This window comes from Barbus barbus (genome assembly GCF_936440315.1).
Source record: "Barbus barbus genome assembly, chromosome: 32".
Classification (NCBI taxonomy): Eukaryota; Metazoa; Chordata; class Actinopteri; order Cypriniformes; family Cyprinidae; genus Barbus; species Barbus barbus.
Genome location: NC_136760.1, coordinates 8,069,829 through 8,097,327, shown reverse-complemented (window position 1 = coordinate 8,097,327; position 27,499 = coordinate 8,069,829). Strand labels below are relative to the sequence as shown.

General features: G+C 41.3%; 1 protein-coding gene across 2 annotated transcripts; it reads right to left on the bottom strand.

Moving 5' to 3' along the window:
* Positions 1–584: 584 nt before the first annotated feature.
* On the bottom strand, positions 585–25,884 carry LOC306852643 (polycomb group RING finger protein 5-B-like). Of its 2 annotated transcripts, XM_079389642.1 has the most exons (9): positions 25,744–25,884; positions 10,334–10,611; positions 9,021–9,117; positions 8,507–8,562; positions 8,359–8,415; positions 6,077–6,222; positions 4,823–4,921; positions 4,348–4,437; positions 585–2,384 (listed from the first exon to the last, which is right to left on the bottom strand). In XM_079389642.1, exons 2-9 carry the CDS (start codon positions 10,443–10,445, stop codon positions 2,337–2,339), a joined length of 705 nt encoding a protein of 234 aa, XP_079245768.1. In that variant the 5' UTR covers positions 10,446–10,611; positions 25,744–25,884; the 3' UTR covers positions 585–2,336. The 2 variants fall into 2 exon arrangements, with proteins under 2 accessions (XP_079245768.1, XP_079245769.1); XM_079389643.1 differs by lacking the exon at positions 4,823–4,921 and having other exon boundaries at positions 586–2,384.
* Positions 25,885–27,499: the final 1,615 nt, after the last annotated feature.

Genomic DNA, 27,499 nt, shown 5'->3' with positions numbered 1-27,499 from the left:
CTATGACCTTTAAATTTTAGAGAATGAAGAGTGGACACACACACACACACATTCCCTCATAAACCTTCTAAATAAAATGTGTGTGTGCACTTGAATACATGGTTTATGAGGACAAAAAAGTGTATAATGACATGGGTATTACAACACAAACGTGGTATACTAAGGTTTACGATTGTGAACCAAATGTCTCAAAAAACAATAAATGTGTTTTTTAAAATTCAGAAAATATCAGTATTTTCTTTGAGGGGTAGGGTTAGCGTTAGAGGATATAAAATACAGTTTGTACAGTATACAAAACAATTATTCCTATGTTGAGTCCCCGTAAACCATATATACAAGATATGTGTGTTTGTAAGAGAATGGGTTATATGTCTCATTTTGACAGCATTTTCGTCTCATCAAAAGCAATGAAAGCCGAATCACTTGAAAAGTTGATGGATTTTGGCTGTAGAGAAAGTCTATCCTTGGCAGATGAACCTTCTATGAAATCACAGAGAAAATATGAGGCAGAGCTGACGCACCCACCGTTTGAGGGAGAAAGAATTGAACTGTCTATAACACATGCAACATAATAAACACTGTTTTGTCATATTATCATTTTTAATTACCATGACATAAGTATGAAATCAAAAATCACACACCCAGTAACATGAATAACCATGAGTGTATTTTTCTTTTGGACAAAGACACACAAAAACAATAACTGTCATATACACATTTCTAATCTTCATCTCAGGGACTTTACGTTGAAAAATAGAATAGATTATTCTAAGCAGCATTTGATGTTTGTTAAACACACAACATACATTTCCATTTTTAAAATATCTACAAGGGCTCTTTACAAAAATACATATTGATCATTGCAGCACAAGGACATTCAAGAGACATTCTAAACACATATTATTCAGCTTCCACTTAAACACAATATTTTACACTTCAAAGTCAACTTCTTTAATGTAAAAACAATTGCAAAATAATATTTTCTTTTTTGGCCTTGTTGCTTAAGATTTCTTGCAAATAGAATTTGTGGGATTCTATCAGAGGTTAATTTTAGCGAGATTTATGAAGACATTAAAAAAAAAAGTACTGGGGGAATAAATTCTGAACTCTGTTTGAGAAATTAGGTAGTTTTGTTCCATGCACAGACATTCAAGCTTTAGTTTTGCCTCATGGCCTGTTTGTATAGTGATAAGTATAGTTGTAAGGTAAGAGAAACAGTTCTTAGCATGTATCCCATGTGGTCATGATGTAGAGTGTTTTTGGTGTAATACGACTAGACTAATATACTGTAAAGAAGCCTGTGTTTGTGGTGAAGTAAATGCTTTAATTCTATTTTGCAAGAATAAACTATGAATAATTCCTTTACTTTGTCATTTTTTGATTCAGGATTTCCTGACATAAAATTGTATTCTGCCATAAAACAGGCAAGCATGACTCAATATCCAAAACAGCAATTATGAACATAACCATGTTTCTATAATCTTTTTTTTGGGGGGGGGGCAGAGCACTACAAATCATGAGAAAGTCATTGCCTGTCAACCATAAACCAAAATAATGACGCGATGACAGTAAAGCTCAACTCTTTTCTCAATTAGGATGCCAGGGAAGTATGATGACACGATGAAACCTCTACTCAACGCGTTCAGCTAAGTTAATTTCATCTTTATTTTTAAAAAATGAGGCACATGTGCAGAGAAGTCGCCAAAACCCTCAAAAGAAAAGGCATTTGTGTGAGCACAGAGGTATGGCCTATAATAAATAAAATCCCTTAAGTGGGCAAAATCAAAAACAGACCAGTTTAAACTGCCTTGGAGGATGTTGGAGGCTCTGAACCAGCCCAAAGCTTTAAACATCAGGAAACTTATAATATTAAACCACTAAATATGAACATTCTGTCATCATTTACTCACTCTCAAGTTGTATGACTTTGTTCCTTCTGTGGAACACAAAAGGAAATTTTTTTTGAAAACACCTCTTTAGAAATCTTTATAAAACGTCTGTCCACAGAAGCTCTTTATAAGGTATGGGAAAAGGCACTGACGCATATGCTTGAGATTTTTATATCGTGACATTTTTTTTAAAAGGAGATACCATCATATGCAAATTGGTAAAGGCCCTTAAACAAGACTTTTGTGTCACTCTGGTAAATAAAACACAACACACACATCCCTGTGGCACACGGTAAGTGTCACAAGCTTCTATGCACTAACTGATCCCAATAAAGAGAGCCAAAGTAATTAAACAGAAGAGATGGGTAGAGTATATCTTCTGAACTGGACATGTCCATTCAATTCGCTGTCTGTTGATAGGCTGAAATTAGTGCAGGATATTTCAACCTAGCCAAAGTCAATGCGTGGTCGATATTCAAGTACCATTGGGTAGGCCTGGAGAAAGAGACATGTTGTAGATAAGTATACAATGTACATTTTACGGTACAGTATGCAAACTTAAAATACATAAATGGATTTGTATGCAGATTTTGTCTTGAATGTTTATACATTACTGTTAAAGGGATAGTTCACCCAAAAATTCTGTCATTAATTACTGGCACCATTTTGGAGAGTATCACATACCTAAACCACGTATGCAACGTATGTACACGGATACGTTACGTTCAGATCAAAGCATAAACAAAGTAAACAGCGTATCCACGTACGGTGCTGCTGACACAGAACAGCATACGTTGTTTACGTATGTGATACTCTCCAAAATGGCGCTATATAGGGTGACGCGGAGGAGACGAATTGTTGAATTAAGTCGTTATTTTTGTTTTCTTTCCACACAAAAAGTATTCTTGTAGCTTCGTAAAATTACGGTTGAATCACTGATGTCACATGGACTATTTTATCTATCTCCTTACTACGATTTTTGAGCCTTGATCATGTTAGGATCCTTGCTGTCTATGGGAGGTTCAGAGAGCTCTCGGATTTCATCAAAAATATCTTAATTTGTATTCTGAAGATGAACGAAGGTCTTACAGGTTTGGAACGACATCAGGGTGAGTAAATAAAGACAGAATTTTCATTTTTGGGTGAAATATCCCTTTAAAAGTCAATCTTTCTATGGAGAAAATGAATGGAATATGGAACTCTATTGTAATTGTTGTAATCTAATCATTTTTTTGAGTTATTCTTTTCAAGAAAGCCACAGCTTTTGTGTTCCAAACAAATATTAAGACATTTTCAATCTGCACTGAGAATGCGAGAACATTTTCACAGCAGTACTGACAGGTTACATGAACAACTCGAACACACACGCACATTCTTATTCTCAAGTACACTCAAACAACACTCTCAGAAACTTGTTTATAGAAAGCAAGGGAAGGCGTTTTCTGTACTGTACCAGAAAAATAGGAGATGAGGTGCTGGCTCTTTCTGACCCAGTTCTGTGCCCCTTCAATTTACAGGGATTTCATTTTTAACCTCATGTAGCTTTTATATCCTCAGGAGCTGGTCAGAAAAAAAATTGTGGCAACTTTGTTTTGGCAGAATCCCAAAACTGATTATGTGTACCCTTGTTGAATTCTCAATTTATTTAAAGTCAATTTCAAGATCTAGGAAAGCTATCAGGGAAGTCTTTCTGATTTTGCAATATGCATAAAATGTGTGATAAATTTAAGTGATAAATGTAATATTCACCAAAACAATTATAAATAGGGATGTCAACTGATAAATTATATTATATTTACTGTTTTGTTTCAAATTAAAATTTTAGTCATTAAATGTAATCACGGGGAAATGAAAATTTTAAAACTCAAGAAAATGTTATGTGTTTAAAAAAAACATGGTGAAATGTTCATGAGCTGTACTTTGACTAAAATAGAGCCTAAATGGTGTCATTTCCACACAGATGGAAAGTCATACACTTATCAATAGGGTATACAGGGACCCTCATTAAGATGTGGCATTACCCGAAGTTCCCTGGTGAGTTGCAAGAGGATATGCTTGGGTATGAAAACAGAGTAGAGACCCCCCCAGTGGGGCGTCTGTAACCCCCTTCACCACAACAGCGATCCCTGACTCTGGACCTCATAGCTCCATACTCCATGACAGCCTTGTGTAAAAGTGACAATCATAATGCTAGAATTAACTCTGAAGTGCATGCCCAACTGAGGAGGGGAGTGTGGGACTGACTCGACTTGTTTTGAAATTAACCTTAAAATTTTATGGCTGTCTTAAGTTTATTGCTTTAAATTGTAAATACCATGCAAAGCCACACAACTTGCTGAATCTGCTTTGAGTGATAGGGTCTGCCACATTGCTCATCCCAGTGGAAAAGATGAGAGGATTTAGATTTCACACATGAGAAGAGAGGAGAGAAGGAGACACTGGTATTCTCATAGCTTACATTTTCTCCCCGAAGCCTCCAGCGGGTCATGTAGATAAACTCCATGGTGTGGTCTTTACCCATGAGCTCACCATTGCATAGAACATCTAGCTGCAGAAAAAGTTAGTGACTGTCAGAGCAATTTTGTTGTATGGTAGACCAAAACAGCCAAGCAAATATGAAACAAGCAAAACATACACAGCAGAAACATGATAAACATAAGAATATGGTGATTAATTGGTGAAACACATGCAAGTAAATAAAAGACACATGTTTGAGTCCTAAGAGCATATTTCATTTGGAGTCTTTCTGTATGCCAAGGTCATGGGTTTGACTACCAGGGAACATATGTACTGATAAAAGATATAGGTTTTATCACATTATATGCACTATATGATTAGCATAAACGTGTCTGCAAAATGCATAACAACATCGTGGTGTCTTTTTTGCTTACAGGAAAAATGGTCACCATAGACTAAAGATATTTGGCTGTTACCTCATAAGAACTGGGAAGCTTTAACTTCAGACTTAAAAACTTCTTGATTGTTCCAACAGTCACTCTTGTTGAGCAGCGAATAAATCTTTTCATTAAGCCCTGGAAAACAAGGCAAAACTATTTTGAACAAATTTCCAAAATGCGACTCAGTCAAAATATTATAATGTGTTCTGAAAGACTGTGTGACACTGAAGACTGGAGTAGTGGCTGCTGAAAATTCAGCTTTGTTATCACAGGAATAAATGACACTTTAAAATACATTAAAACAGATTTTTTTTTTTAAATTGTAATAATATTTAATTATATTACTAAAAAGAATGAAAGTAAAAGAGAATTATTTGCAACAAGGGAGATACTGGCAATGTGGGAGCCGATAGAAAGGATTGAGCTTTGGAGTTACACTGATTGATACCAGCCTTTAGAAAAGAATGAGGATCAGCCTCGGCTTTAATCTTAAAATGTCAAACACACTACACTGATTGTCACGAATCTGGTCCATGACCTTCCGTCTGACTGCCACAAGAGGTCGCCTCTCCATCATATTTACTCACACCACACTGGACTGGATTTCCCATCATCCATTTCACTGATTGCACATACACAGCTGAATGCACTGATCACACAGCTGTCACACATGCACACCTAAGAGCTATTACACACACTACATATAACACACTCAGATGTTGTTCAAATTGCCAAGTATTGTCTGCATTTATCGCTCTCCTAGTGGTAGCACTCTACGGAGCAATTTCCCTTTCTTAGTTTTTAGTCTCAGTGTCTAGTTCTAGTCTTAGTCTAGTTGTGTTTTATGATTTCCTAGGCCCTGATTCTTGCCCACATATCTTGGATTAACCCTTTGCTTGCTGTTTCGGATTGTGTTTGCCCCTGCTTGGACTATTGCTTGTGTACTCTGATTACCCCTCTTGTAAAGCCCTTTGGATAATGTTCGCCAATCGACGACCCATGCATGCTCTCGGAATCCTCTTATGTCTTGCCCTCAGTATAGCTGTTTAATGATGTTTAACCTTGCCTGTGTATGACCACATCTCTGTATAATAAAAGCTTGCACATGGATCTGTACGTTTCATGTCTCGTCAGCTCCGTAACACTGATCTTGAGGGGAAAAATCTGATCCTGAATCACCTTTCCTTTAGAAGGGATAAGGGGGCAAGACCAACACAGAAAGAAGATAAAAGAAAAAGAAGACATGGAATGGCACGCCTATAGGAGGAGAGATAATTCAAGATGGCTAACCTTAACAACATTCTCTCCCATCTGCCCATTGTTACACGAGCAGTCTAGACAGATGGCTATCTGCGGATCACTCCTGTGGTAGTCTCCATCACCTTTAACATCCTCATCTTCATCCACTCGGGCCTTCTTGCATATAGGGCCATCCTCTAGAAAAACAAAACAGAGTTGCTCATGTTAATTTAAGGATTGTCATTTAAATCACTTTATCAAAAGATCTGAACTGTTGTTTCATCTATCTTTCACACAGATTTCTTAAACTAAACTGAATCAACATTTAACTAAATTGAGCCGAATAATAACACTTGTCTTCTATAAAGCTGCTTTACAGCTGAAATTCAATTTATAACATAACTGATTAATTTTTCAACATTAAGTATTAATGTGTTATTTAATGTGTTACGTGTTAATTTCTTATTTATTACTAACTGAAACTGCTTTGACACAATCTGTATTGTATAAAGCACTATATAAATAAATGTTACTTGACTTTTTTCTGACTCCCCAAAATGTTTAAAATGCAAAATCCCTGTATGTGTATCAATCTACCTGTGAAAATAATATCATTTGGATTTTGAGAAAATTGCATAAATTTCTTTAAAAATAAAATAAATAAATATGTGCCACATTATGTGCTCCCCTGACAAAGCAGGTCACAAAAGCTAAACATTTCAGACTCATAGCTAATGCAAAATAGCATCTGCATCTTTTCTCAGGCTTTCTTTCATATGAAATAGATCATATTCAAAATGATGCTCTTGGGAAAATCATGAATGTGGTAATTATCTCATCATTAAGAACTGCTTGCAGCTGCAAACACTTTCATAATACTTGGAGTCTCCAAGGCAACTTGTAAGTCATTCATTTTGGTTCATACATTGAGCATAAGAGCTGCAGATTACGAAGATTGTAGTACACAAACAAAAAACTCATTCATTCCAACAAACCACACAAAACATCTTTTATCTAAATGGGGCATCCCAAACAAATAAGGCCATGTAATTTTACTACTGATATGATGTAGAAAAACAAATGAACAGTTCTTGTGTGTCTTCACCATCATTCAATATGGTCTTAAGGCGGAAATTAAGTTATCTTGTAACAGAAACCCTCGTGAGAGCAAATTCTAACTTGCTGGCCAGTGTGTTACTTAAAAAAATTTGTTTGATGGCACTCTGAGAAAAATGCAATAATGCCTATAATAGGTGTTTAAGGTTGACTGAGGGTAGTGAGCCTAAACTGCAAAAAAAAAAAAAAAAAAAAAAAAAAATCGAATTTATTTTATCTGTCAATTAGTCAATTTGGAATTTAAAAAAAAAAAAAAAAAAAATTTTCCTGGTTGTTGCCTTTATCTAACAATTATTTATATAGCACAATTTACATTGTTTTATTGTAAATAAAAAAGGTGTTTGTCTAAAACCCCACATTACTGTATGTCTAAATTTGGTCATACAAGTCAAGCTTTCTGCAAAGCCATATATCCATTAAAGTCTATCAGTTTTAAAATTTCTGTGCTTATCTTTATAGTTGTAACTGTATAAAACAGTTGTACAGAATGACTCTGTAGTAGTTCTCTCCGGAGTCAAGGGAGCAAAGTGACACAGATACATCCATACTGATGACTCACATCTTAGATCTTAGGTAGATTCATTTGAGCTGTGAAGACATTACTTGATAAGGAACAAAAGTGGTACCAAAAGTCTGATGAAAGAAGTTTAAATGCTGATACAGCAGAGTAACCTGGCCCATAGGACTCATAGCCAGGAGAGCCAAATGCGTGGGATTAAAGGGATAGTTCAGCTAAAACCGAAATGTCTGTCATTATTTACTGAGCCTTCTGCCATTCCAAACCCATATCACTTTCTTTCTTCTGTAAACCACAGAAGGAGATGATAGGGCGAATTTTCTTACTGCTCTTTTCCATACAAAGAAAATTAAATGTGACCAGGAGCTTTTAAACAGAAAAAAGGACAACAGGGAGCATAAATGTATCATAACACTAGTTCATATAACCTGTGTGTTCTATCACTAGTCTATTTGGGATATTTTTACAGTGCTTTTTTGTCATTTTCAGAGCTTGTAATTTTCACAGCTCATGGTCTCCACTCATACGGAAAACAGCAGAGTCAACATTCTGCTAAAATTCTCTCACTTTTCTTTCAGGTTTGAAGCAAAAACAGTACGTGAATGACACAATTTTAATTTTCAGGTGAACTATTCCTTTAAAATGGTGAAGCTTGGAGGTGAGTGCAGTTGTAGGTCATTTCATTGTTTGAGTCATTTACCATCGGGACCTTTTGATTTGTTTCTTCTCCAGAATTCAATCTCTTGCTGCTGTTCCTCTGGAAGAAAATGAAAAAGACAATTAAACGCCAGTTGATTTATGGTATCTATAAATGACACAAGAGTTACTTCAAATGGCAAAATACATACTTTCTCTAAGACCAGGCACAAGTTTGAAAATTACTTCTTCTAGAGTGTTGTCCAGCCTTTGGAGAAAAGAAATACACAGAAATGTGAGCTACCAGAACACCAGCGGTGCTAATGTTAGCAGGTTCAGGTTAATGCTGTTCTATGGTCTTGTTATCATTCTGTCTGGTGTTGGGATGGAGATGTATCACTGGTGTGGAGAGGCAATCCTGTGCAAGATTAGTTTTACAGCTGACACTCTGGCTCCAGAACATAGTCTGGCTGTTGCTTGGAATGCCTCCCAACCAGGATCAAATTCACTGCCACTTTATGACCCCACACTCCTCAAAACCAGGCAACTGTGGGTAACAAAAAATCTCTCAGATCTATTATGGAAAAGCTATTTTGTTCCAGATATCTTCAAAATCAAATAGATTAATCTCATTATTCCTTATCATGGCTTGTGTTGTTGTGTGCTCTAGATTTTCTTAAAGGGTTTTGAATTAGTAGTAGGATATCATGGATCAGTGTGATTTACCTTAACATCTCCAAAGGATTTGTTTCATGAACCTGGATACCACATTTTGGGCAATCATTGCTGTCCTCAAAATGCTTGACTAAACAGCTTTTACAAACTGTACAAAAGCAGAAATAAAAACAAGAAATTATACTTGAGTAACAGTAAAAATGTGACATTTACAGTAAAAAAAACAGCAGCTGTGGCAACTTCACTGTAAAAATACAGTAACAACACTTGTATAAGATGACTACGATTTCATCATCCTACAGTATAAGTCAGTGGTTCCCAAACCCTGGTCCTGGAGGCACCCCAACACTGCACATTTTGCATGACTCCTTTCTCTGACACACTAATTTCAGGTCTTGAAGTCTCTACTAATGAGCTGATGACCTGAAATGATTAAGGAGTCATGCAAAACCACTGGGAACCACTGCTATAAGTAATAAAATGACTTGTTCTTTTTTTACTTCTAAAAACTATACATTTTACATTGCTTTACAGTATTTAATGTCCTATTATATCTATTACAGATTTTCACCGTATATAGCAACAGAACTTCCCATTTACCAATTACATTTTACTGTAACATTTTTACAGGTTCTTACTGTTAAAATTACAATAACAACAAGATAAGAACAAGGGCGGGTTTATGCAAATGTTGGGGGCGTAGTGATCCCGACTGTTGCGTCACAGTCGGTGTTATGTTCTGATTCGCCTGTTTTTCAGTGGTCTTTTTTAATCGCGAGATTTACATATGAAGGAGGAAACTATGGTGTTTGAGGCTCACTGTATGTAATTTCCATGTACAGAACTGTTATTATTTAAATATGCCAGGGTAAAGACAGTTTTTCATTCTATGGCACCTTTAAAAATAAGGGAAGTTTCACATCTAGTTTGCGGTACCAATGTAATGCAAAAAGGAAATTAGGTCACTTACTGATGTACGCATACTCTCTGTGGAAATACATATGTGTCTAATCATGCATTATGAAATTAACTGTCCCTAAAATCATTAACAACAACAGAAGTGGGATTTATCAGCTTAAATACATTCAACAAACACTGGTCTAAATAGGCCTACTGTATCAGTGAAACAGGTAGGTCTGCACTAAAAAACAATAGTTTGGTTGGACACATTGATTCATATATTAAACATTTAACAATTACAGATATGCAAAGTTATTTCCTTATTCAGCTATCCTAACTTTGTATGGATAATTACATTTTATTACTTGAATTTAGCATTGCTTCTTTTCCACATGCGCTGTCCGTGACACTATTAGAACAGATTATTTTTTTGTCAAATTCTCATAGAGACTGTAGATACTTACAGGTGTGCAGGCACTCTGTCACGGTGGTGGGCTTGATCAAGTATCCTTTACAGATATAACAGGTGATGAAATGGTTGAAGTCCCTCACCAGGTGTTTCCTATGTGATGTCATTGTCAAGTTACCAAAGGAGGGATGAAGGAAAAACAGATGGTGTACGGATGAAGTGGAATGCAGCTTCAGCCTCTCTGTGGCTCAACTGCAGTATTCTGCTGAAGGGCCCCTGGCCTTCTCTTCCTTCATGACATCATGGAAAAATTAACATGCCCTTAAGACAGACCTGTGGATGTGGATAAAACAATTATGATTTCTATCAAAATTTTTTAAATTATTGAAAGTTGTTGAAAATATATATATATATATATATATTTTTTTTTCATTGCTTTGTGAATATTATATATTTGTGTGTAACATTAGCCTATAATCTTTGTATGTTAAAGGTGCATTCAGTAAGGCTGCGTTTGAAATCGTACTCTCTCAGTAGGTACTTCTTTTGAATTTCTTATTTAGTCACCTTTAAAAATCTGTGTTTCTCAATTCTAGTCCTGGCTGACACAATGCAAATTCCAAATGCTATTGCACCCTTGAAGGGCACTTTTAGAAGGGGACACCATTTGTTAGGGCATTCCAAACGAAAGTGAACACCGCAATCCCTCCATGAAAGGCCCTTTCACAAGTCCGATGGTCCATAATTTATGGTCATATGACCCAAGGTGGCACATCCTCATGATTTTAAAGCTAGATATGGCGGGAGAGTTTGGGTTAACATATGAACAGAAAAATGTAGGGTGTTTTGTTGTGATATATTACACACAACTAAAATTAGGTAGGAAATATGTTTAATAGTAGATGCGTTGGGTAATTGTGACCTGCAGGGTTCAAAGAAGAGATGGCAACTTTTATAGCAGAGAGGGAACGCGCACACACACATAAAGCATATTTTAAAATCTTCATTATAAAATGTATATTTATTTGTAACATATTAACAGCAATAATAATTATGCTGTAACATTCCAGGTGAAGATAATAAGCAAACTGCATAGTCTTTCATTGCTCCCTTTGCCAAGGGCATTCCAAATGGCTTTATTATGTCACGGAACTCCCCTGCTCTCTCCAAAGTCCCCACTTCAATGGCTCTTCCCTTTGGAGTGAGCAGGGCACAAAGATGCTCACTTCCAATTGGAACACTTAGAAATCTCTCCTGATGATCTAAAGCAGGTGTGTCTTAGACAGACATTTAAAAAGTGCAGAGTGGTGGGTTGCCGGACCGTAATGGGGAACCACTGTTCCCTGTAACCACTGTTGTGACTAGAAGGGATGCGGCAAAAACCTGAAGCTAAGAGTAAATTAAATTTTCTATCTATTAGATTGTGTTTTATTAACATCTACACCTACCCTAACCCTAAACCTACCCCTTACAATAATGCAAAAACAGGAATTATTGTGTAATGCTCTATTGATGTGTGCATGCCCAGTAGCTTTTGCTGTATCCCTTCTTGTATCTCTTCTAGCCATAGTTAAGGGCACTCTGGAGTGAGAACAATCATGGCCGCCATATTGAAGGGTCATTCTAAACTGAAGTATTCAAAACTGGCCACTTCAATGGGCGCTTCGGAAAGGAAGAATTTCGAAGGGTACAACTGATGAACACTTTGCTCCCATGATACTTTTTGTGCAGGTTTAATTGTGCACTGCAGAAATTAAAACGCTGTACTAGCTGTTGTTTATGCTCACTCTTATTCATGCCAAAAATACCAGTGATTTTGGATTTTATACCGACACCTATTGGCCTACTGAAGTATGTTTATAAAAGCACATTGAAGCTGTTTGTTTTCCTTTCAGGTCTGTTTTTCTGTCTTTTTCTGTCTATTTTCTGTGTGAAAGAAAATACATTATAGAGTGGGTGCTTGACTCAACAATCAGATAAAAATGGAGCTGGATTTGGCACAGTGAGGGCTATCTCATTAACCAACTAAGGGGGAAATGCACAACAAAAGAAAAAATAAAAATCAACGACAACAACAAATTTTAAGTAAAAAAGGTTAGACAAGATGTCTACTAGGAAAATATAGCTGTTAAAATAAAAATGCTGGTCACTCCATTTTGTTTAATGGTAATTTTCTAGGACTAGATTGAATAAAATAATTAGAAAAAAATAATAAATACAAAGTTCCAAAATCATTAAATCACATGCTGTATGCTGTCATCACTGGGAGTAACAAGATAGACATGTTGATGGCCATGGATCCTAGATTATGCAGAGATCTCCAATCCTCTTCTCAAAGTAGCTCATGAGCAAAGTTTAGTATGTGACTAAACTTTAAATTACACACACAAGTGACAAACAAGTGAAATTACAATTGGCTCTCTCAATTGCACAATGCCTAAATCAGTTATTCTAAACCACTTAATCTATTAGATTGTGTTAGAGAGCAAAAAAAGAGGTTTATACTGCGGTGTTACATTAAACCTTATAGTGACTGACATTGTCCAGTTGCATATTATGACATCCAGCAAATATGTGGAATGCTACCAGGTCTATGCTTAATACAGTGTAATGAAAAAGAAGTTCATGTTATCCTATTTAGAATCCGTGGCATTCCACAGCTAAAATCATTCAGTTCACAATCTGCTGAGATCTCACAGAGAAAAATAAGTTTTGGACATAAGGGGGTGTGAAAGAGTGTGAAAGAGCGTGAATGATGATGTTGTGGAGTGAAATAAGGTGTCTGGTCAGGCAAATTAATCATTTTGCCAAAACAGCTCTACGCAAATTTTAATATGTGGGCCCACAGGGTAAATTATTCCCAGTAAAATAATGACCATGGATGAATTTGGTTACGTTTCCTGGTCAGGACCTAGGTCATTGTTGTGGCAGAAAGAAAAACAGTGCCACACTTGCGCAGCACATTACATGGGAAGGCAAAGCAAGCAAGATTGCTCTGTCCACCCCATATCTAACTTTCTTTTCAGCATATCATGATGGAGCTGATTCTGTGTCAAAAGGCTAAAATATTGTCTTTCTGAATGTTAACATAATTAACGTGGGTTGAGTGTTTGCCAGGTCAAAATACCTATGCTACTGAGCAAGATAGGCCCAGGAAATTATCTAGTGATATAGTGGAACTCAGTTTATAAAACAAAAAGATAAATGAATTAGTAAATTGTTGAGAATAAATTTGAAATAATTTGAAAAACAATAAGGATGCAGATAACTGAGTAAAACTGAGTAAAACCAAATTCTTTATTATATTATAGAAAATGGGTATTAGCCCTATAGTCATTGTATTGACAGCAATGTATTTGTGTCAATACAATTGTGTCAAAAAAGGGGCCAGGACAGCCCTCAACCCACATGAAGTTTCCACAAGTCACACCAAAAAAGACGACTGGCCAGATGAGCAAATGAGCATGCGTGATATCACTAACAAAAACTGTGAAGGTTTCCATTTATAGGTGACTGCAGTTCTATCAAGGCCAGGGAATGGTTACCAAAAAGAACCAATGAGTTTGCAGTTATGATCTCAAGAAAGAATCTTGCATTGATCAACAAAATGGTTAGCCATCATTGCAAAGTGACACATGGGTCCACATCTCTCACCTTAAAATACGACAACCAGCTTCAACAACCCCACACAGCATGAAGTGAGGGATGAAGTAACGACTAGTAACGACTCTCCCTTGCCAACGAGGGAAAGACCATTGCAATGACTCGCAAAGAGTCACCCTGGTGAAGATGAAATGATTGATGGGAGATGGCTAATAAGATGATCAAAATACTTTGGAGCAGTTGTGGGCCAACAAATGGAAAAGAGGAAGTGGAAAGAAAAGGAAATGACAAGCAGACAACCCAGGAAAAAGTGAAAAGAAGAGACCGGTGACACAAGATGAAGTGCAAACTGATGACAACCCAAAAAGAGATAAGCAAGAAGCTCACATTCTTTCATCAGAGAAGCAGAAAAAAAGTGAAAAGATATCTGATGATCATCACATGCCTAATGCATCTAATTCTAAAAGCTCAAGCCGTAGACAACAGCACCCAGACTTGCCTAGAATTGACTTTTCAACTCTCATCTGAATCTGACAGTGGCTTTTACTTAATACAAAATGAATAAGAATTGGACGAGAAGCAAAAAATATTTAGATAATATAGACATATTGTAGATAATAATCATAATATCAGTTTATAATAAAATTATCAATTCAAATGTTTTATGGGAAAAGGTAGAAGAAAATAATTGGTATAAATGAGTAAGTTACACAGAAAAAAAAAAGGGGGGGGAAAGCTTAGTTTGCTTTGAAGCAAGACTAGTTTTATATATTGTACCAATACTCATACAGTTCACAGTGTAGAATAGAATGGTTTAAGAGACAGAGGTTCTCAAACTTTTCCATTCCACGAACCACCTAAACAAGTATAGGCTAATCTATTTCAAGACCCACCAAATAATTTGAGATCAAAAAACAAATGACATTACGATGAGTATTTGAAATTAAATCCGTGCTGAGAGTGTTGCTCATCACAGGGTTTAGCGCAGAAAATGCTCATGATCCATCCGTGTGTGTAGGGGAGAGCGGAGCACAACACAACATTTTGTATTTAGCAAAGCAAAAGAAGCGAAGCAGAATTATCTAAAACAGTTTGGAGATTAAAACAATTGTGAAATAATTGTAAAAATAATAAACAGATAAACAGAAGTCTCATTTTAAATAGGCCTAAACAAACCAAGATGACAAATTTATTTCAGCCAGAAATGTACTTTTGCAATGATTAAATAACTGTTCAGCGATATCTTCAAAAGATTTTTTAACTTTGGAACATTTTTCTCTAGCCTAGTAAGGATATAGCAAGGAAATAATAGGAAATGTTTCCAAATTTTGTTATGCTAGCGTGTGGAAATATTGAAATGTTGTAGTGTTACAATTAACCCCACAACAATACGTCACGACTTTACTTTACTTTATTTGTGCCCCGCTCACCCCGTACAAGTGAAATGTTTTTTTACATACCATTTCTTTATTGAAGTGAAGTGAAGTGAAGTGAAGTGAAGTGACATTCAGCCAAGTATGGGTATGGTGACCCATACTCGGAATTCGTGCTCTGCATTTAACCCATCCAACGTGCACACACACACACACAGCAGTGAACACACACACACCGTGAACACACACCCGGAGCAGTGGGCAGCCATTTATGCTGCGGCGCCCGGGGAGCAGTTGGGGGTTCGGTGCCTTGCTCAAGGGCACCTCAGTCGTGGTATTGAGGGTGGAGAGAGCGCTGGACATTCACTCCCCCCACCTACAATTCCTGCCGGCCGGAGACTCGAACCCGCAACCTTCGGATTACAAGTCCGACTCTCTAACCATTAGGCCACGACTTCCCACTGGGAGGCAGACAAATGCATATGAAGGAACGAAAACAATTTACTCTTTATATGGAGTGAGTGAGTTTCTTCTCATTAATAGCGTAATGCGGACTGGGCCTCTTAATAGTGAACCATCGCTCTGAGACCCTCGCTGTTATTACAACTAGTGCATGCCCGCAACTTCAAAACACACAACGCATGTTTTAAATCGTGGCCTTTACAATTTAAAAAAAATATAAAAATCGCACTACGCAATATCGCATTTTGTAATTAATGTTGGTATATCATGTGCGAGTATGTGTGTGTGTGTATCATTGAAACGCAAATTTAGCTACAGCCGAGTGACTTTGAGTGACCCACCTTGTCCCACTCTGCAACTCACAGTTTGAAAACTCTTCTAAAATCTAAAAATCTAGTGAACTAGGAATAAATGTAATAAAGCTGGGAGGTAAATGCTTAATAGAAAGAGGCAGATAAATAAATACCTTTAGAAACTGTCCCCAAAAAATGGCATTATGCACATGCTGGTGCTAGTTTCTCCAATCTACAAAAATCTACAGAGAAGCAATTGAATTACAATGCATACGTACCCGTAAATGGCCAATAGTAAGGAAAAAGAAAATACAAAAGCCACAAGGAAAAATACACTTAACGGCAAATCAGGAATTTGAATGTTATGAGAAAAATGGACATATTGACGTAGGAAGATTTGAAGGAAAATGCAGAAAAATATGGAAAATACCACGACGTAAAGATGACTATTTAGTAATAAAAGAAGGCCCACCACCTATATTTGATGACATTTATATTGCATTGGCAGACATATGGTGGATATGTGGATTAGAGTAAGGCCTCTTGCCAACATTACCAAAATGGTCAGGATTATGTACTAGGGTTATGCTGACACATAGAATGAGTCACATCTCTCTAGAAAAGGAAGCAACAAATGAAGAAAAATCCAGATCTAAAAGAGCCTATGAAAAAGACTCTGCAGTTTTATAGATTCACTTGGTCAACCTAAAGGCATACCTAATGAATTTAATGCAAGAGATGAAGTTAAATCAGGGTATGAATCGATATAAATTGGAATTAAGAAAACATAATTACAGAATGTATTAATTACATAAAGTACAATCAGCAAAGATTTATTACACTGATGAGAACGTCTCGGTTACGTACGTAACCCTCGTTCCCTGATGGAGGGAACGGAGACGTTATGTCGTGACGACATAGGGGATTTACTTGGAAGCCCCAATCATCTCTGACTAAAGAGAAAACGCCAATGAAATTGGCTAGTGGATTTTGCATACCTGAGCCACTCCCCGTACATACGGGTATAAAAGGGCGACAGGTGCATCCACTCATCAGGTTTCTACCCGCTGAGGAGCCAAGAACGAGTCCTCGGCAACCAGCGATGGTTCAAGATTGTGGCATGGGGACATAACGTCTCCGTTCCCTCCATCAGGGAACGAGGGTTACGTACGTAACCGAGACGTTCCCTATCTGTCGGTCACTACGAGTTATGTCGTGACGACATAGGGGTCATATGGAAAGCGCCACAACCTGAACCCCGTCACGACCTTGTGCATGCAGATGTTGACAAGCTAGTGCGTGACAGACAAATGCCATGCGAAGGTCGCAACCTTCCCCATCGCAAATTCGCTAACCTTGGTGCCCGCAGGGACCACTGAGTACATTGCTGCTGGAGATAGCCAAGCCGCTGTTCCTTTCCCCAAGAAATCGGAAGAGATTTCGACCTTCTATGAAAGACTGCTTCAAGTCTTTCCTATTTGTTGTTACAGCCTGGCAGTAACGACAGGGAAGCGAGCCTTCCGGAGAAGGGCGCTACGGAGGCCACATCCTGCCCGAAGGGAGGTAACATGTGGAGACACTGATATGGACTGACCCAGGCCTGGGGCAGTACTACATACGACTGGGCCCTGGGGCAGATCCTACCTAGGAGTAGGGAGGAGGGCTGCCAGCAGGGCCTGACAGAACTCTGCCAAAGGGAAGACACGGGCTTACCGTGAGGGAAACCGTACCGTGGACGAATACACGTGTGGGATTACCCGAAGGGAATCAGGCCATACGGACACCAGCTCTACAGATGTCTGCCAAAGAGGCGCCGTGCGCCAACGCATAGGAGGAGGCAACACTCCGTGTGGAGTGAGCCCTCACCCCAAGGGGGCACGGCTCGCCTTGGGATTGGTACGCCAAGGCGATGGCCTCCACTATCCAGTGGGCCAACCTCTGCTTGGAGACAGCCTTCCCTTTCTGCTGACCTCCGTGGCAGACAAAGAGCTGCTCAGAGCTTCTGAAGCTCCGGGTGCGGTCCACGTATATGCGCAATGCTCTTACGGGACCCAGCAACGCCAAGGCTGGATCTGCCTCCTCCGAAGGCAGTGCTTGCAGGTTCACCACCTGATCCCGGAAGGGCGTGGTGGGAACCTTGGGCACGTATCCAGGCCGGGGTCTCAGGACAACGTGAGAGTAGTCCGGCCCGAACACAAGGCACTCTTCGCTCACCGAAAATGCTTGGAGGTCCCCGACCCTCTTGATGGAAGTGAGCGCGGTCAGGAGCGCTGTCTTAGCCGACAGGAATTTCAGCTCGACTGAGTCCAGCGGCTCAAAGGGACCCCTCTGAAGTCCCGCCAGGACGATAGAGAGGTCCCAGGAGGGCATCAGGGGTGACCTAGGCGGATTCAACCTCCTGGCACCCCTCAGGAACCTCACGATGAGATCATGCTTTCCCACGGACCGGCCGTCCACTGCATCGTGATGGGCCGCGATAGCAGCCACATACACCTTCAAGGTGGAGGGTGACAGCCTACGCTCCAACCTTTCTTGCAGGAAAGAAAGCACTACTCCAATCGTGCATCTTCGGGGGTCTTCCCGGCGAGAAGAACACCAGTTCGCGAACAGACTCCACTTCAGAGCATAGGCTTGCCTTGTTGAAGGAGCTCTAGCCTGAGTGATGGTGTCTACCACGGCCTGTGGTAGACCACTTAAGTCTGCCGCGTCCCGTCCAGGAGCCACACATGGAGGTTCCACAGATCTGGACGCGGGTGCCATATGGTGCCGAGCCCCTGAGAAAGGAGTTCCTTCCTCAGAGGGATACGCCAGGGAGGGGCTGTCGCGAGGAGAATGAGTTCCGGAAACCAGGTCCGGGTGGGCCAATACGGCGCGACCAACAGGACCTGCTCCTCGTCCTCCCTGACCTTGCACAGTGTCTGTGCGAGTAGGCTCACTGGGGGAAATGCATACTTGCGTAAAGCCCGAGGCCAGCTGTGTGCCAGTGCGTCCGTGCCGAGGGGCCCCTCGGTCAGGGAGAAATATAGCTGGCAGTGGGAGGACTCGCGGGAAGCAAACAGGTCTACCTGAGCTTCCCCGAATCGACTCCAGATCAGCCGGATCGTCTCGGGATGGAGTCGCCACTCTCCGGGAAAAGTGAGCTGTCGTGAGAGCGCGTCGGCCGCACGGTTGAGCTCCCCCGGAATGTGGACAGCGCGCAGCGACCTGAGCTGCGTGTGACTCCAGAGGAGGAGATGGCGGGCGAGCTGTGACATGCGGCGTGATCGTACACCTCCCAGCCGGTTGATGTACGACACAGCCGCAGTGTTGTCCATACGGACCAACACATGCTTGCCTAGCAGCAGTGGCCAACAGCTCCAGGCAATTGATATGCCAAAGCAGTCGAGGCCCTGTCCAGAGCCCCGAGGCTGCCTGCCCGTTGCATGTAGCGCCCCAGCCCGTGCTGGAGGCATCTGTTGTGACAACAACATGCCGGGACACTTGTTCTAAGGGCACCCCGGCCTGTAGAAAGGCAAGGTCTGTCCAGGGGCTGAAGGAGCGGCGACACTCGCGTGTGATACTTACCCGAAGTGAACCGCGGCGCCATGCCCACCTCGGGACTCGGGAGTGCAACCAGTGCTGGAGTGGTCTCATATGGAGCAATCCGAGCGGCGTGACCGCAGCTGCGGATGCCATATGCCCCAGGAGCCTCTGAAACTGTTTCAGTGGCACCACAGTCCTGCCCCTGAAGGAACTCAGGCAGTTCAGCACTGATTGGGCGCGCTCGTCCGTGAGGCGCGCCGTCATACTCACCGAGTCTAACTCCACACCGAGAAAAGAGATTCTCTGCACAGGGGAGAGCTTGCTCTTTTCCCAGTTGACCCGAAGCCCCAACTGGCTGAGGTGCCGTAATACCCGCTCCCTGTGATCGCACAACTGCTCCTGGGACTGGGCCAGAATGAGCCAGTCGTCGAGGTAGTTGAGGATCCTGACGCCCACTTCCCGTAGCGGGGCAAGGGCGCCTTCTACGACCTTCGTGAAGACACGGGGAGACAGGGAGAGCCCGAAGGGGAGGACCTTGTACTGCCATGCCCGACCTTCGAACGCAAACCGTAGGAACGGTCTGTGTCGCGGAAGGATCGAAACATGAAAGTAAGCATCCTTCAGGTCGATCGCTGCGAACCAATCCTGGGGCTGAATGCACCTGATCATACGCCTGTGCGTCAACATCTTGAACGGAAGCCTGTGCAGGCCCCGGTTCAAGACTCGCAAATCCAGGATTGGCCGAAGACCACCGCCTTTCTTGGGTACGATGAAGTAAGGGCTGTAAAACCCCTGCCTCATCTCGGCTGGAGGGACCGGCTCGATTGCATCCTTTGCCAGGAGGACAGCAATCTCCTCGCGCAAGACAGGGGCGTTCCGAGGTACCACTGAGGTCTCGAGAACGCCGCTGAACTTGGGAGGTCGCCTGGCGAACTGAATCGCATAGCCGAGTCGAATTGTATGCGTGAGCCACCGAGACGGGCTGGGCAGCGCAAGCCACGCTTCCAGACGTCGTGCAAGGGGCTCCAACGGCACAATCGACGTACCTGTGGTGGTGCAGCGCAGAGGAGTATGGCTGGATGATACAGAAGGCAGCGCGTTCTGAAGCACCCTTACCGAACTCCCTGGGTCCCAAAGGGGACTGCTAGAGGTGCGTGGGGAGGCACTGCGTCCCCAACCCGCACTCTCCTGGCCGCTGGCAAGATGGGTCGCGGGCGAGAGTGAGGAGGCAGCGCGTCGCACACTGTCAACCCGCGAACCTGATAACCTGGAGGAAAAGGAAATTGCACATTCTGTGACATTGTGGGTACTGCAACGGCGGAACAGAAACAAAAGGGAACACAAGATTCTCCACCCGGCCCTCCTCCGGGGGAAGGAGCGTCAGGGCTGCTTCGTCGCTCTCCTGGACGACTTGGGGCCCGGCTGGGACGCGGGGGGCGCCGCCCTCCTGCGAGAGGCTCGACGCGCCGGCCCAGGTGTTGATTCGGCACGGGGCGGAGCAGCTCTGGAGGACGCAGGGGGGCGCCTACGGCGGCGAGCAGACTGAGGCCTGGGCCCGGGGGCAGCTGTTGCAGGTGCCTCGCGCCGGGGCAGGATGTGCTGGATCGCCTCTGTCTGCCTCTGCACCGCCGAGAACTGCTGAGCAAATCCCTCGACGATGTCGCCGAACAGCCCAACCGGGGAGATGGGAGCGTCGAGAAAGCGTGCTTTGTCGACATCCTTCATCTCCGCCAGGTTGAGCCAGAGATGGCGCTCTTGGACCACCATGGTAGACATCGCCTTCCCGAGGGACCGCGCCGTGACTTTCGTCGCTCGTAGAGCGAAGTCAGTCGCCGTGCGCAGCTCCTGCATCAACCCCGGGTCGGAACTACCCTCGTGCATTTGTTTGAGTGCCTTGGCTTGGTGAACCTGCAGGATAGCCATGGCATGCAGGGCAGAGGCTGCCTGGCCCGCAGCACTATAAGCCTTGGCCGCAAGAGCAGTCATCAGCTTACAGGCTTTGGACTGGAGACGCGGGCGATTCCTCCAAGTGGCGGCGTTTCGCGGGCACAAGTGCACCACGACCGCTCTCTCCACCTGGGGAATGCCCACGTACCCCCTGGCAGCCCCGCCATCGAGGGTAGTGAGGACGGAGGAGGCAGACGAGCGGCTTCTGGCCGTGAAAGGGGCCATCCACGACTTCGTCAGCTCCTCATGCACCTCCGGGAAGAAAGGCACTGGAGTAGATCGCGGTTGTGAGCCGCGCCCCACTCCGAGAAACCAATCATCCAGCCGCGAGGGCTCGGGACTGGGCGGTCTGTTGACCTCCAGCCCGATGCTCGCGGCTGCCCGGGCAAGCATGGCCGTCAACTCTGGGTCCGGTGCAGGGGAGGCGACCACACCCGAAGGGGGCAGCCCCTCTGCACCTTCATCCTCAGAGGACGTAAACCCGTCCCCCGATGCTGCGATCGACATCCTATCCTCGGGTGGCGCACCGAATGAAATGCTGGGCGCCCCGTGGGACGGACCAGCGAAATCACCCGGGAACCGGACGGGACATTCGCTGCGTGAGGAGTAAGAGGTCCGTGGGGACGTACCCGGCGGAGAGGCTCTTACTGTGACCCTCAGATCTCCCAGAGCGCCAACCGGCGGTCCTCTGCTCGAGCCAGAGAGACCGGGGCGGGTGGCGGCAGAGGGTGCCAATCCTTTCAAAAAGGAAAGGCGAGATCGCAGCGACGTCATGCTCATACGCCCACAACAGGGGGGCGCCAGCACCTGTCAAGGGGGGCGCGAGCATCAATTAATTCAGAGACATTGCCTTGAAGATTTATGAATACGAACTTTCAATTCTTCAGCCATCCGCTAGGGGGCAATCTGACTCCCGCTGTTCGGCGACAGTGAGAATGGTGTAAAATAGGGGTGTGCGTCTGTGCGATATGACGATTTTTGATCGTGGACGATAAAAATGTCTCCACGATCTGCTTTTGAAGAAATATCGTAGTATCGTGCTACAGCACACATTCTGTCAAATACAGTTCTGGCGCCTCCGTCTCTATGTACTGTACAACACGACATACAGCAGTAGAGTTACTCTGACAGGACACTGCACTTATTCGCGATCGCAAAAGTACATTATTTGCACACAAGCCTTGCTGGTTAAATGTTTAATTCGCGCGCTGGTCTGAGGTGCCCTTTTTCTGAGCGCATACACCTGAAGCATGTCCTAAAAGGTTGAAAACCCCTGCTCTAGACTATGCTATTGCCATCAATAAAGTAATATGTTGTGTTTGTTGTTATACAGTGGGGGAAATAAGTATTCAACACTTGAACAAATTTTTTATTAAACACATTTCCAGTGCAGCAATTAATATGAAATTTTGACCAGATGTTGGTATTAACTCAAGAAATCTACACAGATAAAGAAATCATAAAATTACAATCCATAAAAAAGTTATATTTAATGAAGTGAAATAGGAGAAGAAAAAAGTATTGAACACACAAAGAAAAGCAGTACACCAAGGCAAGACAAAGCAAGACAACATCTGATTTCACTAATTAGTTCAACCTCCTATTTGTGCAAATTAGAATCAGCCAGGTTATTGCAGGTTAATCAGTTAGAAAAAGCCTTAACCACCTCTGAATGCAACTATACAAACATCTCATGATGGGTAGAGGCAAAGAGCTGTCCCAAGACCTTCGCAACAAGATTGTTGTGCTGCATAAAAATGGTAGTGGTTACAGACAGATTTCACAACTCCTAAATGTTCCTGTAAGCACCATTGGGTCAATTATACGCAAGTGGAAAGAAAAAAACTCCATCATCAACCTGCCACACAAAGGAGCTCCTCGAAAGATTTCTGATCAGGGAGTCAGAAGGTTAATCAGAAGAGTAATCCAAGAGCCAAGGACCACTCTGAAAGTGCTACAGAGAGACTTGGAAGCAGCAGGTACAGTTGTCACAGAGAAAACTATAGGCAATGCACTCCACCGCCACGGCCTCCATGCACGCTCATCTCGGAAGGCTCCATTTTTGAAGAAAAGGCATGTTGAAGCTCGTTTGATGTTTGCTACAAAACATTTGGACAACCCTGTGAATTACTGGGAGAATGTAGTCTGGTCAGACGAGACAAAAATTTAACTTTTTGGCAATAATACCATACGCCATGTTTGGAGGACAAATGGCTCTGCATATGACCCTAAAAATACCATACCAACAGTGAAGTTTAGAGGTGGAAGCATCATGGTACGGGGCTGTTTTTCTTCTCATGGTACTGGCAGAATCCATGTTATTGAAAGGAAGATGAATGGAGCCATGTACCGGGAAATTCTTGAGGTGAATCTGTTACCATCTGCCAGGATGATGAGGATGAGACATGGATGGACATTCCAGCAGGACAATGATCCAAAACATACTGCAAAGGAGACTCGGTCAGGAGGCCCAGTCAATCACCAGACTTAAACCCAATAGAGAATTTATGGAAGGAACTGAAGATCAAGATTCACAAGAGAGCCCCGCTGAACATTCAAGATTTGAAGACAGTCTGTTTAGAAGAATAGACAAAAATCCCACCTGTGCACTGTGAACGATTAGTTTGTTCATACAGGAAGCATCTTGAAGCTGTTACTGCAAACAAAAGCTTTTCCACCAAGTATTAAGTATAATCTCAGTTAGTGTGTTCAATACTTTTTCCCAGTGTCATTTCACTTTATTACACATAACTTTTTTATGGATTGTAATATTCAATATTTTTTCTCTGTGTAGATTTCTTGAGTTAATACCAACATCTGGACAAAATTTCATGTGAATTGCTGCACTGGAAATGTGTTTAATAAAAAAATTGTTCAAGTGTTGAATAATTATTTCCCCCACTGTATGTGACCCTGGACCACAAAACCAGTCATAAGGGTCAGTTTTTTGAAATTGAGATTTATACATTATGAATAAATAAGCTTTCCATCAATATGGTTTATTAAGAACCATATAAATACAACTATTTGAAAATAAATAAAAATAAATAAATAAAATTTATTGAATTAAAATTGATAAATAAAAAAAAATATTGAGTTCTCCAAGTTCTTAGCAATGCATATTACTAATCAAAAATTACATTTTGATACGGTAGGAAATTTACAAAATATCTTCATGGAACATGATCTTTACTTAATATCCTAATGATTTTGCCATAAAAGAAAAATCGATCATTTTGACCCATACAATGTAGGCTATTGTTGGATATTGCTACAAATAAATCCGTTATATGGTTTTGTGTGGTCTGGGGTCACATATCGTCTGGTTGTTCTTAGAGGCTTTTATGTTTATGTTTTGTATAGCGCACTTGCTGAAAGTTAATATATTACTATTAGAGATATTTATTGAGTGCACCTTTAATGTTTCAGAAACTTGAACTTGTCTACAGGTGCATCATGACACATGCGCGTTAAGCCCCGCCCACGATCTTCAAAACGAAACCACTGGGTTAAAGTAGGCTTCGAAAATGACATATATAAGACATTCAATATATGTGTAACTACTTTTATCCTTGCAAAAAAAAAAAAAAAAAATCATGTATAAAGTAGGGGACTGGTATTATTTGGTAGAATAAGTAGCTATTAACCGACACAAAATTTGGGTCTGTGAGCATAGCATTTTGTCGTATTTTATAGTAGTTTTTATAACGTCCCTTATCATATGTTGCGATCAGACTTAAATGAAAGGTGTTGACAAACAGATCTAATTTGGTTTTGTTATATAATATATATTATATAATATATATACTCTAAATGTCTCAGTTGATCCTCATCAGCTACGTCGCTTATCGTGGCATCCTCACGACAATACGATTGCTTTTTTTAGTCAAAACTATTCGGTTTCTCTACTTGGCCATCGTCTGTGTCATTCTTTGCGTCATTTTCCTGTAAACCCCTGCGCTGCGTTTATCTGCGTTTACCTCAATAACGAATAACGCGCGATCAGTGCCGCACTCGTTTTAACTTGCTGCCATTTATACAAGTGTCACTTTCCGTAAACGACAGGCGAGTGCTTTATCGCTCATCAGTGCGCACTAAATAACCAGCTGTACCCTGACAACTAGTATCCTACAGAGACACAGACATGCTGACGAACTTGATATATGACACGAGAACGCATTCCCATCCCACCCGAAACTTTACGATGAAGGGAGAGCGTGAAAACGACACACAGCTGCAGTCAGACAGTAACGACCATCTCTTACCTTCTACACATCATGGGTCCATGTTGATGATGCGCATTGATTTTTACAAACAGGCTTGAACGAATTTGGGCTGTTGAAAGTGATGGTTGTAGCGGCACAGAATACGGAACTGCTTTCATTTGAGATGACATGGGGAAGGGGGCGGAGGACTTTCCAGTTCTTGTTTACGCATTGCTGTTTTATTCATCCCATGGCAGATTGTCTCTGATTGGACATAAACTAGGGCGCAGCTTTCAATTACCATCTAGTCCAGTAACAGTTTAGAACCAGTTTATCAATGAAGACACAGAAGTGTGGCAGCCCTGTTATGATTATGATACATTCAAGACAGGTACCTGCTGTTAACGTGTGACTTGCAGTTCATGTCAGACAGGCTTGCGTTAATAAGGAGCGGCATGAGTGATAGTGTGACATTAACCTCCTCAGCCAACCTAAAAAAATAAATAATAATACATAAAAAAAAACATCTTCCCACAAATGACTAATCAGTATTTTCTAGGTGTCATGTAGAAAAACCAAGAAAAATAAACACACACGTTTGGAATAATGAGGTTGATGTTTTAAATATATTTTAAAGTTTTAAATAACTTTTTTTAATGCTACTATATATATATATATATATATATATATATATATATATATATATATATATATATTAATCATAGATTGCACAAAATCTCATGTCAGCATTTTTGATGAATGGCTATGCGATTTTTAATTTGGTCATTTCATCTGAATATCAACATTTGTGAGATTTGGTTAAATGGTCAAATTTGGTGCCTCCGGAAAATGTGACCTATAACATTGTATTATGTTCAATACCAAATATTTTGGTGTCTGTGTTTTTAGATTTGTGAAGTAAAAATTTAAGTTTTTATTTTGAAGCAAAAAGATAAAATTAGACCCTTGTGGTAAGATTAGCTCAATTGGCAGAAGGCCCCAAGTGGCATGTTGTTACTAGAAACATTATTTTTAAATTTAATACTAATACATGGGGTTATAATTTTATATTTTGTCAAAATAAAATGTCAAATAGAAGAGTTTATAAATATATACAGTGGAGATCAAATTTAGAGAACAACTTACAATTTCCTAAATTTCGAGGTCACTGCTAGTCCTATTTGAAGTTCTCCTAACAGGAGTAAAAGTGCAGTCTTTAAGCATATATTCTGAAGCACATTATAAAAAAGTTAAATGAGATATTTGGAAAAGAACAAAATTAGAGAATACTTTCAGATACCTCCCAGTTATTTATGTTAATCTGGCACCTTGTGGTCATTTCCTTAATTATCTGACAAACCCTATTTAACTGGCAACCTAACTTTCAAGTTTTCACATATTTTGCAAGATGGTGTTCTAAAGTGACTGAAACCTTCCAACAGCAGGTTGTCCATAAAGGCCAATAGCAGCCATAGCGAGAGAAATTGGTCATTCCAAATCTGTGATTTTTAGAATATTGCATCATTACAATGTCACTCATTCAAAAACTCATTCAAGTTCCCCCAAAAAGCTGGTCATCCATAAAAGACAAATGCCCGAGAAGACAGGATAAAGCAGATAATCTCAATGGGCAATCAGTTCAACACTGCAGCTGGAATTGCTTGCCAGTTCAGCGCTGAACAGGGTAAATTTAGTCTTGGCATACAGTGTCTCAACGTTTAAGAGAATTTGGACTGAAAGCCCATTCTGCAGTGATCAAACCTCTCATCAGCATAAAGAATCAAAAATGCTAGACCAGTGGTTCCCAACAACATTC